Source organism: Macrobrachium nipponense, chromosome 22 (genome assembly GCF_015104395.2).
Source record: "Macrobrachium nipponense isolate FS-2020 chromosome 22, ASM1510439v2, whole genome shotgun sequence".
In the NCBI taxonomy this organism is placed as follows: domain Eukaryota; kingdom Metazoa; phylum Arthropoda; class Malacostraca; order Decapoda; family Palaemonidae; genus Macrobrachium; species Macrobrachium nipponense.
In genome coordinates this window covers 51,895,743-51,911,208 of record NC_087213.1, presented here as the reverse complement: position 1 = coordinate 51,911,208, position 15,466 = coordinate 51,895,743, and the positions used below count along the sequence as shown (strand labels likewise).

At 46.5% G+C, this 15,466-nt stretch overlaps 1 protein-coding gene across 2 annotated transcripts in view; it reads left to right on the top strand.

The window, feature by feature from the left end:
- Positions 1-2,288: 2,288 nt before the first annotated feature.
- LOC135198635 (vacuolar protein sorting-associated protein 54-like) overlaps positions 2,289-15,466 on the top strand; it is a 321,344-nt gene continuing 308,166 nt past the window's right edge. For both annotated transcript variants that reach the window (XM_064226408.1, XM_064226409.1), the window contains exon 1: positions 2,289-2,458. In XM_064226408.1, the coding sequence (XP_064082478.1) occupies positions 2,343-2,458 (116 nt within the window). In that variant the 5' untranslated portion in view covers positions 2,289-2,342. The remainder of the gene's footprint in view (positions 2,459-15,466) is intronic.

Here is a 15,466-nt window from a genome sequence, read left to right as displayed (position 1 = left end):
TTAAAAATTTTAAATAACAAAGTAAATTTAAACTAAATAACGAGTAAAGTAAACAATTTAGGGAATAAAACTTTGCAGTTTCATCGTCTGCTGTTCGTAACTGTGTTTGTGGCGCGCGCGCATAGGAACCAGCAACAGCAATGGGTTTAAAGTGCAATGTGGAGTGAACTGAGACCAAAATGTGTATAATAACAATCAAATAAGCTCTGTGGAGTTTCAGTTGTGATGGCAGTAAGGATAAAAACCACCGATTACAAGGTAAGAATGAATTCAGTTCAAACCAAGACCCTGGGAATAAAAAGTTTCATACTTTCAGTAATATAGGCAACAAAATGTTGTTTTATTGTGCTGATTACAACTGTAATCTTGAGTAAGATCAATAAACGTTACATATATACACTAACATTGTTCAAATGAGTGCTGGGAAAGATGGTTGTCGTCACTGATCAGAACCTGTACATCCACACGGTAGCCGCCATATTAGATTTCAAAACTGCCTTGAAAACATATTTTACAAAGAGCGTCACATGCTTATTTTAGTTCATATGGGGCTTTCATATATCACATTATGTTGACGAAACTTCAATCTTTTGAATGGTATGCTTGGAGTTGTAATTGTATTCTTGTTTTTGCTATTAAAATATCGTGTGAATAAGACCTGTCCACTGTGATAAGGGTTGGTAGTCGCTGGTGTTTCCCCCTAATTTGAAAATATTTGTTATTGAAAAAGTAACTCGATTCTGACTCAAATTTAAGTAATTATTTTTTGGAATTAGAACATTATTTTAAGTCCTGTATTATGACGTCACGACATCTTGACTTTCGTACCTATTGTAAATAATTGTTATACTCAACTTTCTTGCAGAACAGTTTACCAGTTATTCATGCAGATTGTTATCAGCTATTCATGTAATTGTTATAATCGTAATGCGCATATATATCTTTATTATTTACTTTTATTGTAGTGTCTTACTGAACAATTATACAGCGGCAGGAGACTCAATTCAAATTTGGCGCGTAGGCGTCGCCAACACTGGTGGTGATGACGTCATCTCCCTCCACTTGTGGGAGAACCGGGTACAACTGCCCAGGTTAATTCAATTCTTTTCCTGCCGGCGTCCAGTGAACATCGGTGGTCGGTGCGGTTGGATGACTTTGCTTCGCTTTTTTCTAGTGGATTTGATCTTCGGAATTGGTGAAGTACTCTTATTTGGCGTTGTCGTTAATTTGAATATTTAGGCATTGCCATGTCGGATTCTAGTCCGTCGGGAGTTAGGTTTTGCATCTCAGGATGTAAAACTAGATTATCCAAATTAGAGTATGATTCTCACACTAAATGTGTTAAGTGTAGGGGACAGGTTTGTTCAGCAGATCGAACATGTAATGAGTGTAGTGATTGGACTGAGTCTCAATGGAAGTTTTTTAGTTCATACTCGGAGAAATTAGCGAAAGACAGAATTAGGAAAGTGGTGCGTCCGTCCCCAGGGTTTTACAGTCATATCTTCTTGGTGCCCAAGGCGTCGGGAGTATGGAGGCTTTTGATCTACTTATCCACATTGAATCACTTCATCAGGAAGACACGGTTCAAGATGGAGACCCCGCGTTTGGTGTTGGCAGCCGTGAGAGAAGGCGACTTCATGCTGTCGATAGACTTAAGGGACACATACTTTTTGTTCGTTAAGTGACAAGGGTGGGTGTTGGGCTTATACAGACAACCATTACCTCATTGTACTTGAGAGATGTTGACCACAATTCATGACCTTTGGTGATGATTTAACATGTACTTAGTGTAGATACCTAGCCCCAGTTCTACAGATAGTATCTTGCCTGGGTACTTGAGCTTTAAGTCTGAGGGTGTGATTATGGACTGACCTTCACTGCTTCTTCCTTTGGAGCTGCATTCAGGTTTAAGTACTTGCTGGAATCAAACCAGATACAGGTAACTAACTATGTATTCTGGGAACATCCAGTCTTAGTTTAATTCCAAAGATGTCTCCCCCTTCAGCCTCCCACTTAATAAGTGGGTCGGGATAAGGTAGGGGTTATTCTGAACCCATTACGTAGTACTTATTAGCAAGAATTAATTGCCTACCCACTGTGATTCCTCAGTAGAGGAATTCCTGACTCTCCGAATGTTTTCTTCTCCTCCCCTACCTTGTTACTAAGTTGCGATGGCTGCTTGTATTTAGAAATAATCGTACATTAAAAGTTCTGCTTTGTAAACCTATGAAAAGTAATGGTTACTTAAAAAATTTGTTATGTTTGAAGTTCATTGTAGTTATTTTGTGTAACCTAACAGCTTTTAGTTTGTTTTCCAGATCTATTCATCATGACCTCACGGAATGACTGAGGTGAGTAGTAGTGGCTTAGGATCGTCATCAGTGGCGGCAAGTCATGGATGGCATCAGTGTCTCTATTGCAAGGCAGTAACCTTCAAGGCACCAAATGATTTCATAAGGTAAGATTTGTTTTTAATTATATAACTTACCCAGTAATTATATAGTAGTTGATTATATATGATTATTGGTAAAGTATAATTAAAACTTGATTTGATCATAAATATGTCATTTTTAATTGCACAACTTACCCAGTAATTATATAGTGCTCTCCACTTTTATGTGGGAATAGGGTCTAGAACCTGTTGCGGAAATGCAAAAATCCCTTCTAAAAATGCTTTGAACTGGCTTATAACTGCCAAATACCCAGTAACCCCTTAAGCTAAAATGCTTATAACTGTCTATTTTAACATTTCACCGCTTAATTTGATAGATAAATAAAAAATATACCTTAAATGATCATACCAAAACAATTTATTATTTCAAATAAAAATACACCCAAACCATCATCTCAAAACACTCAAAATAACCTCACATTACAGTACTCCTACTGACAACACATCTTGCTCTTGATTTCATGTTCGCCATATATATATACTTAGCCATAGACTCGGTCGTCCCGACAGAATTTCAAAACTCGTGGCACATGCGACAAGTAGGTCAGGTGATCTACCATTCCCGCCGCTGGGTGGTGGGATCCGGAACCATTCCCGTTTTCTAAACCAGATTTTCTCTGTCGCCGGGGCTAGCAACATCTGTTGTTAGTTCCTCCTACTTGGATTTCTGCTCGTTTGCCAAGGATTTAGATTGGTTCTTATTGGTGACGTATTCTTTTTTCTCTGGCTTGGCATACGCTAATTGGGGACTTTTTCGATTTTGATTAGGATTTTTCTCTCACGATGTCTGATGTTAAGGCTTCTCCTGTGTATAGGGTGTGTGCAAGGGAAGATTGTAAGACTATAGATTACCGAAAGCTTCGGTAGACCCTCATAATGTGTGCTCGAAATGTAGAGGTACGGAATGTTCATTTAATAACACCTGTAATGAATGCGAGAAGTTAACAGAACTCGAATGGAAGAACTTAACCTCTTGTGTAAAGAAACTTGAGAGAGATAGGATTAGAAAGGCTTCCGCTAGGACCCCCAGTAGATCTTGCTCGTTAGAACAAGAATTGGATAATATTGTAGTAACTAACGTTTCTCCCTTAACCTCAGCTCCTTCTCCCTGTATTGAATCCAAGGATTCATCATCTGAAAGGGAAAATGTGAAAGCCTCTATCAAGAAGCTACAAGCTCAACTTCGAGTTATGGAGAAAGGTAAGAGTGATGATAGTGATTTGTGCAGTGTACCCAGTGCAGAGGAGGGGGCGTCTGACCGGTTCCGCATTGCTCCTAGGCCTAGACCTCTTTCAAACTCCCAGGACCAGGGGAGGAGGAATGTCAACAGCCGCAGGGAGGATGCGGAACGTCCCCAACGGTCAAGCGTCCCTTCGGTAGATCCTGATGTAGCGTCCCAGGCTACCTTGGATAGCCGCAGGAAAGGCATCCTAAGGGAGTGTTTTTCGTCCTCAGATTCATCTCCTCGACGTGGATGGAGTTCTGCCACTCACTCGCGCCCATTGAAGAGAGCCTGGAAGGCTCCTAAAGGAGACGCTGGGGATTCAAGCCCAGAGGGTTTCCCAGAGGAATGGCCTTCGGATCATAAGAAGGCGAGGCAGGAATGAGAGCCTAGCGAGCGGGCGCCCTCTCCTCAAGATCCCACGAAGAAGTTCCTGATCAGCCTACAGGAGCAGTTATCCTCTTTGGTAGGCTCCTTTACCAAAGACTCGACAAGAAGGAAGGACGTATCTCTCCCTGTCAAGAGCTCCACTAGGAGGACTGCTGTCAGCTAGTGCCCATCTTCTACTAGGAGGGAGCTCTCGGAATCGCCAAGGCGCTTCTCTCCAGATTCGAGAGACACTTTTGACAGGAGTTTTTCTCATGATAAGCGCTCCCCTTCGCCCTATAGGCGCTCTTCTCCTCATGCTAGGCGCTCTCCCCAGAGCAGACGTCGGGAGCCTAGCAGAAGCACATCGGTTCAGGAGCGCTCACTCTTAATTCAAGAAGCGCACAGCTGCTCCCCTAGGAGTCTCCAGAGACGTCAAGAGACTAGAGAACGCCAGGAACCTAGTAGGAACCACGATCATATCAGACGCAAGGAGCCCACCGATCGCCAGGAACTTAGCAGGCGCCAAGAACATGTCAGGCGCCAGGAGACGAGTAGGCGCCAGGAGTCAGTCAGGCACCAAGAGCCTAGCGAGCGCCAGAAGAAGAGTAGGCGCCAGGATCCCGTCGGTAGCAAGGAGCCTTTCGGACTTCAGGACCTTCATAGATCCCCTTCTCATAGGAATTTTTCGCCGCCTAAAAGACATGAGTCTCAGATCCCTTCGAGATCAAAAGAGAACAAGAGTTTGTCTCGAGATGAGCGTACTCCTTCTCAGGAAAGGAGTCCTTCTCCGGGTAAGAGCCCCCACCCTTCCAAACGCTCTCCCTCAGTCGGAGCGTTGGAAGATATTTCGGATGAGGATAGACCTGTGGACGCAGCAGTCTCAGACTACAAGAGGCTTTCTTTACTTCTCCTCAAGGAGTTTGGAGACTACCTTCATCCTGCTGATCCTCCCTCTCCTGGTTCTCTTATGCCCAGCACCAGATCTCATAAATCTTCATCTTTTGTCAAGATGCGTCCTGCGCTGTGTATGAAGAAGGCATTGAAGAATTTTGGAGAAAGGCTACAATCCAGAAGGGAAGCTGGCAAGACGGTTTTTTCTTGCCCTCCTTCCAAATTAACAGGAAAACCTGGAAGGTGGTACGAGACCAAAGAGCCAATGGGATTGGGTCTCCCGTCATCGGCAGACGCTGATTTTGCTTCTTTAGTAGACTCCTCCAGGAGACGGTCTCTTCTTTCAGCGAAGGCAACTTGGGGGATGTGTGAGCTCGATCATCTCCTCAAGGGCCTTTTAGGACATTAGAAGTTTTCAACTTCATGGACTGGGTCTTGGGAGCATTAGCGAAGAGAGCCCAGGACACGGATTTTGTTACGATGGAAGAGCTCTTTAGTGTTTTGGCCTGTCTAGATAGGGCAGTGATGGACGGCTCAGTGGAGATTGCGTCTCTCTTTGGAACAGGAGTGCTGAAGAAGAGATCTGTTTATAGTTCCTTCCTTACCAAAGCAGTATCTCCTCTGCAGAGATCCTCCCTTTTATTCGCGCCTCTGTCTTCACACCTATTCCCACAGGATACGGTTAAGGAAGTTGCAAGATCCTTAATGGAGAAGGCCACCCAAGATCTCCTCACTCATTCGGCTAAAAAGTTTAGACCTGCGGTTCCGATTGAAAAGAAAGAGAAAGCCTCTTTTCAACAGCCCTTTCGAGGAGCCTCCACTTCTAGAGCCCCTCTTAGAGGTCGCAGACCAGATCACAGAAGTAGATCATCTAGAAGGTCCTTCGGGAAGTCTAGATGAACAGATAGCCCTCCAGACAAAACTAGGCGCCAGACTACTCCATTTTGCCAAAGTCTGGGCGCAGAGAGGAGCGGACTCCTGGTCCCTCTCGATCCTAAGAAAAGGATACTTAATCCCCTTCAGGGAAAATCCTCCCTTGACTACAACTCCAAGGGAGTTAACTGCAAGACACTCAGATCCTGTCCGAAGTCTAGCGATTCGTCAAGCAGTAGAACAGATGATATTGAAAGAAGCCATAGAACCGGTACAGGACCTCCAATCCCCAGGATTTTACAATCGGCTGTTCCTTGTACCAAAAGCCTCGGGGGGGGGGGGGGGGGGGGGGGGTGGAGGCCGGTTCTAGACGTCAGCGCTCTGAATCTCTTTGTCATCAAGAAGAAATTCTCGATGGAGACGTCTTCCTTTGTTCTGTCTGCACTTCATCCAGGGGACTGGATGGTGTCCCTGGACCTTCAAGATGCATATTTCCATGTGCCAATTCATCCTACATTGCGAAAATACCTAAGATTCATGTTTCAGGGAAGAGTCTTTCAATTTCGAGCGCTGTGCTTCGGACTCTCGACAGCCCCTCAAGTCTTCACGGACATCATGAAGAACGTAGCTCACTGGCTACTCTTGAAAGGGATCAGGATCTCCCTATATTTGGACAATTGGCTCATAAGGGCCCAATCGAAGGATCAATGTCTGGAGGACCTTTCATTCACCCTAAACTTAACAAGTCTCTGGGACTTTTAGTCAAGCCCGAGAAGTCCATGTTGATTCCCCAGCAAATCATTGTCTATCTGGGGATTCAGATGGATTCTCGGGATTTTCTAGCGTTTCCTTCTCAGGAAAGGAGAGAATGCTGCTAAGAAAAGGTGGCAGTCTTTCTAAAGAAAGAACATTGTTCCGCGAGGGAGTGGAGGAGTCTACTGGGGACCCTCTCCTCGTTGGAACAGTTAATTTCTTTAGGAAGACTGCACCTCAGATCCCTTCAATTTTACCTGAAGGAGAAATGGGATCGGAAGTCACAGGAACTAGGGGACTCCTTTCCCATATCAGAGAAGATAAAGGAGAATCTCCGATGGTGGTTAGATCCACAGAAGTTGAGCAAGGGGATCTCTCTTCACTTAAAGAACCCTCTCCTAGCGTTATTTGCAGACGCTTCAGATACGGGATGGGGAGCAACGCTAGGTACGAGAGAAGTGTCAGGCACCTGGAAGGAAGAACAGGTGTCCTGGCACATAAACAAGAAAGAATTAACAGCCATTCACCTAGCTCTCATTCATTTCGAGAAACAAGTATCAGGTTTGGTGATTCAAATACACTCGGACAATACAACAGCCCTAGCATATATAAAGAAACAAGGGGGAACGCATTCCTTCTCCCTTTACGAGTCGGCGAAGGACCTGCTGATCTGGGTTCAAGAGAGGAACATCTCTCTCCTCACGAGGTTTGATCAGGGAGAGAAAAACGTCCGTGCGGATCTTTTGAGCAGAAAAGACCAAGTCTTACCCACGGAGTGGACACTCAATCCTCAAGTCTGCGAGCAACTGTGGAGGTTGTGGGGAAGACCGAATGTAGACCTGTTCGCTACCAACAAGAACAACAGGCTGGAAAACTATTGCTCCCCGATCTCGGACCCAAGAGCAGCGGCCATAGACGGTTTTCTGCTGGACTGGGCAGGTTTAGACGTGTACGCCTTCCCCCCTTTCAAGATAGTAGGGGAAGTTATAAGAAAGTTTGCCTGCTCAGAAGGAACAAGGATGACTTTGATTGCTCCCTTTTGGCCAGCACTAGATTGGTTCACAGAGGTACTGGAGTGGATAGTGGATTTTCCCAGGTCGCTTCCACTAAGGAGCGATCTACTCAAACAGCCCCACTTCGACAGGTTTCACAAGAACCTCCCCGCTCTAAGTCTGACTGCCTTCAGACTATCGAAGGACTCGTTAGAGCGAGGGGCTTTTCTTGCGAGGCTGCTAAGGCTATCGCAAGAGCCAGAAGATCTTCCACCTCAAGAGTGTATCAGTCGAAGTGGGAGGTGTTTAGAAGATAGTGTAAGGCTAAGAAAGTATCCTCCTCCAGTACCTCTGTAACTAACATTGCTGATTTTCTAATTTATTTAAAGAAGAATTGTAACTTGGCAGTGTCAACAGTGAAGGGTTACAGGAGTATGCTGGCCTTTGTTTTCAGGCATAGAGGCCTAGATCTAACTAATAACAAAGATCTTCATGACCTTATAAGGTCTTTTGATACTACTAAAGATCAGAAGATTAGAAGCCCTAGCTGGAACTTGGACGTAGTACTTAAGTTCCTCATGTCAGAGAAATTTGTACCTTCACATACAGCCTCCTTCAGAGACTTAACTAGGAAGTCTTTATTCCTCTTCTCTTTAGCAACGGCTAAGAGAACTAGTGAGTTACAAGCATTGGAAGGTAGAGTGGGTTTTAGGAAGGATTCAGCGATTTGCTCCTTCAAGCCACTCTTCTTAGCTAAGAACGAAAATCTTTCAAAACCATGGCCTAGAAGCTTCGAAGTAAAAGGACTTTCTTCATTAGCAGGGAAAAACCTGGAGAGGACTTTGTGTCCTGTCAGAGCCCTCAAGTTCTACCTAAAACAGAAAGCATTACGAGGAGGTACAGAAGAAAGTCTCTGGTGCTCATTAAAGGATCCTAAGAGACCTATTTCAAAGAACGCCCTGACGTTCTTCATTAAGGATGTGATAAGGGAGGCCCATCTCTCATGCAGTGAAGAGCACCTCAAGCTTGGTCGATTGAAAGAGGGAATAGGGGACCCTCTTTCCAATTCTTAGATTTTAACATTACTAATATGGTCAGGTGATCAGGATTGGCTTTAGTGCTCCTTGTTTTTTACTAGTAAAGAAACCCAGAACTCCGTCATGTAAGGGGGCTAGTCCCCATTGATATGATGTAGGTAAAGGCTCTGCCATGTAAGTGGGTCAGCCCCCATTGGCACGATCCAGAGAAGGCTCTCGTGTAAGCAGGCTAGCCCCCATTGACGTGATCCAGAGGAGTTGTTCAGTCATAGGTACATACCTAGCTGAAACCTTGAGGCATGCAGATTCATAGACAGTAATCATGAAGTCTTCTGCCCAATCAGGTAAGAACCATGGATTATATATCCTAAAACATATGTTGTTTTTTCCCTGTTTTTTAAGTCTTTATTTAGCTGTCTCTTGCCCGCCACCAAGGGTGCCAATCAGCTAAGTATATATCTGCTGGGTAAGTTGCATGTACAAAAATGATATTGTTAAGATACAATAAAGTTTCATACATTCAACTTCCCTGGCAGATATATACTTAGCTATAGACTCTGTCGTCCCCGACAGAAATTCGAATTTCGCGGCACACGCTACAGGTAGGTAGGTCAGGTGATCTACCGTTCCGCGCCTGGGCTTGGGATGGCAGGGAATAGGAACCATTACCTTCTAGAACCAGATTTTCTCTGTCGGTTGGAATGTAAACATACATTTGCGGTTCCTCCTGACTTGATTTTCGTGTTTCATCGCCATCGATCTTCTGGGCTATCTTTTGCAGGGAAGTACTGGGTCTTTGGTTTGGCATACGCTTTTATTAACTTTTTAATGAATTTCGCTTCGAAATTTTGAAGAAAATATTAAGTGAAACGACTGAATTTATCGGTAGACACTCACATAGTTTGCAAGAAAGGGAATTATTAAGTTTGTTCATGAAACTTACCTGTCAGATATATATATAGCTGTATTTTTCCGAATCCGACAGAAATTTAAACACTTACGACACAAGTAGTGGGAGTCAGGTGGTTAGTACCCATTCCCGCCGCTGGGAGGCGGGTATCAGGAACCATTCCCATTTTCTATTCATAATTTTTCTGTCGCCAGTGCTGTAAAAACAACGTTTGCAGCACCTCCGTCCAGATTTTGGAAACTTACTAGCTCCTTGAGTATCCCTTTAGGTTTTTTTTCTTGGTATCTGAATTGGATCGGTGGCTTGGCACACATTGGACTTTGGATTGATTTGATTTTGGTATTGATTTTCTTTGATCAAGATGTCAGGGTCTAGTTCAACTAGCGCTAGATTTTGTTCTATGTCCGAATGTAGAGGTAGGCTACTGAAAGCTTCAGTAGACCCACATTCTGTTTGTAAGGTTTGCAGGGGGAATGAATGTACGTTTGAAAGTCGTTGTAAGGAGTGTGAAAGATTAACAGAGTCTGAGTGGAAGGCGTATGAAACCTATCTTAAGAAACTTGAGCAAGATAGGTTAAGGAGGTCTTCCTCCAGGAGTGTTTCAGGTAGGCAAGATTTTAATGATTCTCCTGCTAACCCTCCTCCTGTAGTTTATGCTCCTACCCCTGTAGTGTTGCCTCCGGCCCCTGAAGCAGTGTCGGTAGAAGGTAATACTATATCGCTAATTCTTGAATCGATTCGTAACTTAGAATCAAAAGTGTTAGCTCTGGAGAGCAAAAGTGAAGAAAAGTTGCGTGAAAGTGCCCCTTGTGTAGTGGAGGGTGCGTCAGATCGGCCTCATTCCGCCTCTAGACCTAGACCTCTGCTTGACTCCCAGGTTACGGGGAGAGAGCATGTCGAAAGTCGAAGGAGGGTTACGAGGAACCCCCACCCATCTGGCGTGCCTTCGGCAGCTTCTGACGAACCTACCCAGACTGCCAAGGAGCGTGCGCGTGCACGTCTTCTCAAGGAGTGCTTTTCCTCTTCGGAAGCTTCCTCCCCGCGCAAGGGGTGGAGCTCTCATGCCGCATCACGTCCGCTGAAAAGGACGGCTCGTGTTCGGGACGCTTCACGTCCAAGTTGTTCTCCGGAACTTTGCTCTTCGCCTGATAGTGCATTTGCTGCTTTTCCTCCGCAGAAGAAGCGTAAGGATTCTTCGGAGGCGGAGTCTTTCCTAGATGATTCTTTTGAGCGCCGCAGTCGCTCTAAGGTGCGTGAAGTGGCGGTTCCTGGGAGTAGGAAGAAGGTTGGCCCCTCGCCACTCGCCTGCTCACAGGATCAGCCCCTCCCCAGAAAAGGAGGCTTCACCTACAAGCAAGATTCTCCAGTCGCTTCAGCAGCAACTTCGAGTGTTATTTCTTCAAGAGAGACTGTTCCACTCGCCGTAGAAAGGATGACAATCTTCCTGTGAAGAGGTCGAGGCGTTTCTCCCTCTCCCTCTCCTCGCTGTCTCTCTCTCCGCTCGTCTCTCTCTCCTTTAGTCTCCCTCTAGAGTTCGTTCCGCTCCCCAGCAACTCTCTAGAGGAGGTGAGAAATTCGTTTCTCGCTCTCGAGAAGTGGTTGTATCCGCTACTACAAAACATGTAGATAGGAAGCGCGTTTCTATAGATGCCGAGCGCGCTTCTGTGAAAGTCAAGCGCGCTTCAGTGGACGCCGAGCGTGATTCGGTGCAAGTTAAGCGAGCGCCAGTGGACGCTCAGCGCGTTACAGTGGACGCTCGGCACGTGCCAGTGGACGCCAGGTGTGCACCTGTAGCTGTCGAGCGCACTTCAGTCAGCGCCAGAAGATTGGCATCGGACGCCAAGCGCGCGCCTACGGACGTCAGTTTTCCACCACCGCAAGCGCAAGTGGAAGCGGAACTCTTCCTGTTCGCGTGCTCTTTCTCTTTTGAAAGCTCGTGAACTCTTCCTTACTTCCTCCGACTTCTCCAGTGTCTGAAGAGGACATTAGTGACGCTTTCGTCAAAGTGGACGAAGAACGCAGTTGGCTCCAGTTCTCGACGGACTACAAGGTTTTAACTCGTCTGCTACAGTCCAGTCTTTTGCAGACACTTTTCAGCCTGAAGCTCCACGTACTCCTCTCTCTCAGTTTTCGTCATCCAAAGCTACTAAGATCTCGGGCTTTGTGAAAATGAAGAAGTCGCTTTCTACGAAGCAAGCTTTTCGCAAGGTCCACGATTGGATGGAAAAGAGGAAAGCTTCAGGCAAGACTTCTTTCGCTTACCACCTTCAAGACTTTGTGGCAAAGCTGGTATGTGGTACGAGACGGGAGAAAACGTCGGAGTTAAGCTTCCAGCCTCGGCTCAAGGAGACTTTGGTAGTATTGTGGATGCCGCCAGAAGATCTTTTCTGTCTTCTTCCAAAGTCTCTTGGACGCATAGTGAGCTAGATTTTCACCTTAAAGGCCTCTTCAGGACACTAGAGGTCTTTAATTTTCTTGACTGGTGTCTAGGAGTTTTGGATGCCAGGTCCAGGATTTTCTGATTCCATCAGTCTGGGGGAGCTGTCCAGTGTATTGTCTTGCATGGACAAGGCCGTCAGGGATGGTTCTGAGGAATTGGCTGCTCATTTCAGCACGGACTGCTTAAGAAGAGAGCACTCTTTGCAATTTTACCGCAAAGTCGGTCTCGCCAGCGCAAAAAGCGGATCTTCTTTTCGCGCCTTTCTCAGACATCCTCTTCCCCCAGTCTATGGTAAAGGACAGCCGCCCAGTCTCCAGGAGAAAGCAACCCAAGATCTTCTGACGCAGTCTTCTAGGAAGCCTACAACTACTTCGTCTTCTGGGTCCTCTGCTTTGAAGAAATCGAAGCCCTTTCGATTCTGCTTCTTCCTCGAAGCCAGCCCCTCGAGGAAGAGGCTCTTTCAGAGGCAAGACCCCCGCTCCTTCTAAGAGCAAGAAGTGAGAGGGAAGTCCTTCAGCCACCGGTAGGAGCCAGACTTCTACATTTCGCGAGAGCCTGGGAAGAGAGAGATGCCGACGCTTGGTCTCTGGACATCGTCAAGAAGGGGTACAGAATTCCTTTCCTGAAGTTACCCCCGCTGTCTTCGACACCAAAGGATTTGTCTCCTTCGTATCAGGGAGAAAAACGGAAAATGCTTCACGATCTACTAGATCAAATGATCGAGAAGCAGGCGGTGGAGCAGGTCTTCGACCGGAGTTCTCCAGGGTTTTACAACCGTCTGTTCCTAGTGCCGAAACAGTCAGGGGGGTGGCGCCCCGTCCTGGATGTCAGCAGTCTAAATCGCTTCGTTACCAAGCAGAAGTTCAAGATGGAGACACCTCAATCCGTGCTAGCAGCCTTAAGACTGGGGGATTGGATGTCTCATTAGACTTCAGGACGCATACTTTCACGTCCCCATCCATCCCCGATCAAGAAAATACCTGCGGTTTGTCCTGAAAGGGAAGGTATTCCAGTTCAGGGCACTCTGCTTCGGTCTCAGCACGGCGCCGATGGTGTTCACCGTTCTTATGAAGAACGTTGCGAGGTGGCTCCATCTTGCGGAAATAAGGATCTCTCTCTACCTAGACGACTGGCTTATTCGAGCCTCATCGCAAGACCGGTGTCTGAAGGACCTTCACACGACTTTGTCGTTAGCGAGGTCCCTAGGACTTCTGGTGAACCTCGAAAAGTCGCATCTGACTCCTTCTCAATCCTTAGTCTATCTGGGGATTCAGATGGACTCGGTGGCTTTTCGGGCTTTTCCGTCCCAGGGGCGACAACTTCAATGCCTAGACAAAGTGTCAGCCTTCCTAGGGAAGGAAACATGCTCGGTGAGGGAATGGATGAGTCTGCTGGGGACCATTTCCTCACTGGAGAAGTTTGTTTCCCTGGGAAGGTTGCACCTTCGACCACTTCAGTTCTTCCTCTCAAGCAATTGGTCACGCAAACAGGATCTAGAAGAGGTCTTGTTTTTGACGGAAGAAGTGAAAAAGCACCTCAAATGGTGGTCGGATCCAAAGAAGCTTGCGGAAGGACTTTCGCTCAAGCTTCGGAACCCCGACCTAGTGTTGCTCTCCGACGCGTCCTCCATGGGTTGGAGAGCAACACTAGGAGGGAGAGAAGTGTCAGGCACCTGGAGAGGGGAACAGGTGTCCTGGCACATCAATCTAAAAGAACTTTCAGCGATTTATCTTGCTCTAAGGTTCTTCCAAGAGGAAGTCTCCAACAAAGTGGTTCAGATAAACTCGGACAACACCACAGCCCTGGCATACCTCAGGAAATAGGGGGGAACTCACTCTCCTTCTCTGTTCGCCATCGCGAAGAATATCCTGATATGGGCGAAGTCGCAAAACGTCACGATTCTGACAAGATTCGTGTCAGGCGTGGAAAACGTGCGAGCGGACCTTCTCAGTCGGCAAGGACAGCTTCTGCCGACGGAATGGACCCTTCATCAGGAGGTATGCTAGGCGTTATGGAAACTGTGGGGACGTCCTCATGTGGACGTTTTCGCAACTTCCCGAACGAGGAGACTTCCGCTTTATTGCTCCCCAGTTCTGGACCCGGGAGCAGTGGCAGTAGACGCCCTACTGTGGAATTGGTCGGGACTAGACATTTACGCTTTTCCCCCATTCAAGATCCTCCGGGAAGTGATGAGGAAGTTCGCTGCATTAGAGGGAGCGAGGATGAGCCTCTTTGCCCCCTTCTGGCCAGCGGTCGACTGGTTCACGGAGGTGATGTCCTTCCTGGTAGACTTTCTAAGGACTCTGCCCCTAAGGAAAGATCTACTCAGACAGCCCCACTTCGAGAGGTACCACAAAAACCTCCCCGCTCTGAGTCTGACTGCGTTCAGACTATCAAGAAGTTGGCCAGAGCGAGGGGTTTTTCAAGACCTGTGGCAACGGCGATTGCCACCGCAAGGAGACCCTCCTCAATCGCAGTTTACCAGTCGAAGTGGGCTGTCTTTAGAAGTTGGTGCAGAAAGAAGGGCATTTCCTCCACCTCAACCTCTGTGAGCCAGATAGCAGATTTCCTTCTTCACCTTAGGAAAGAAGCGAAACTAGCCGTTCCCACGATTAAAGGCTACAGAAGCGTGCTTTCTGTAGTCTTCAGGCATAGAGGACTCGACTTAGCGAATGACAGAGACATTCATGATCTCATTAGATCATTTGAGACTGTGAAAGTTCTCCAACCGAAAGTACCATCGTGGAACTTAGACGTGGTACTTAAGTTTCTCATGTCGAGTCAGTTTGAACTGCTCCATTTAGCTTCGCTTAGGAATCTTACTAAGAAGACCATTTTCCTAACCGCTCTGGCGACGGCGAAGAGGGTTAGCGAAATACAAGTCATAGGCAAGCACATTGGGTTCAAGGATCATAGTGCAGTTTGTTCCTTAAGCCCTACGTTCTTAGCAAAGACGAGAAACCTTCCAACCTTGGCCGAGGACGTTTGAGATCAAAGGGTGTCGGAGCTAGTGAGACCTGAACCTGAGAGAGTCCTGTGTCCTGTCAGGGCTCTCAAGTTTTATTTGCAGAAAAACCAGAGCATGCAGAGGCTCTTCGAAGAACTTGTGGTGCTCTGTGAAAAAACCAGATCTTCCGATGTCGAAGAACACACTGGCGTTCTTCTTAAGAAGTACGGTTAAGGAAGCCCATGAAAAGTGTAGTGAAAGTGACATGGAGCTTCTAAAAGTGAAAGCCCACGAGTGAGGGCTATTGCTACTTCGGTGGCTTTTCACAAGAATATGGCAATCAAAGATATTTGGGCGCACTTATTGGCGAAGCATTCGGTGTTTGCTTCACACTACCTGCGGGCAGGTGAAAGCAACATACGAAAATTGTTACTCGCTCAGACCATACATCGCTGCAGACACTGTTTTGGGGCAGGAGGTAGCGCTCATCCTATCCTTTAACCTCTTCATTACCGAAAGTTTGTTTGGAGGTAGGTGGGTACCACCATTGAAGTCTACTATACCGCACCGGGTGCATAAA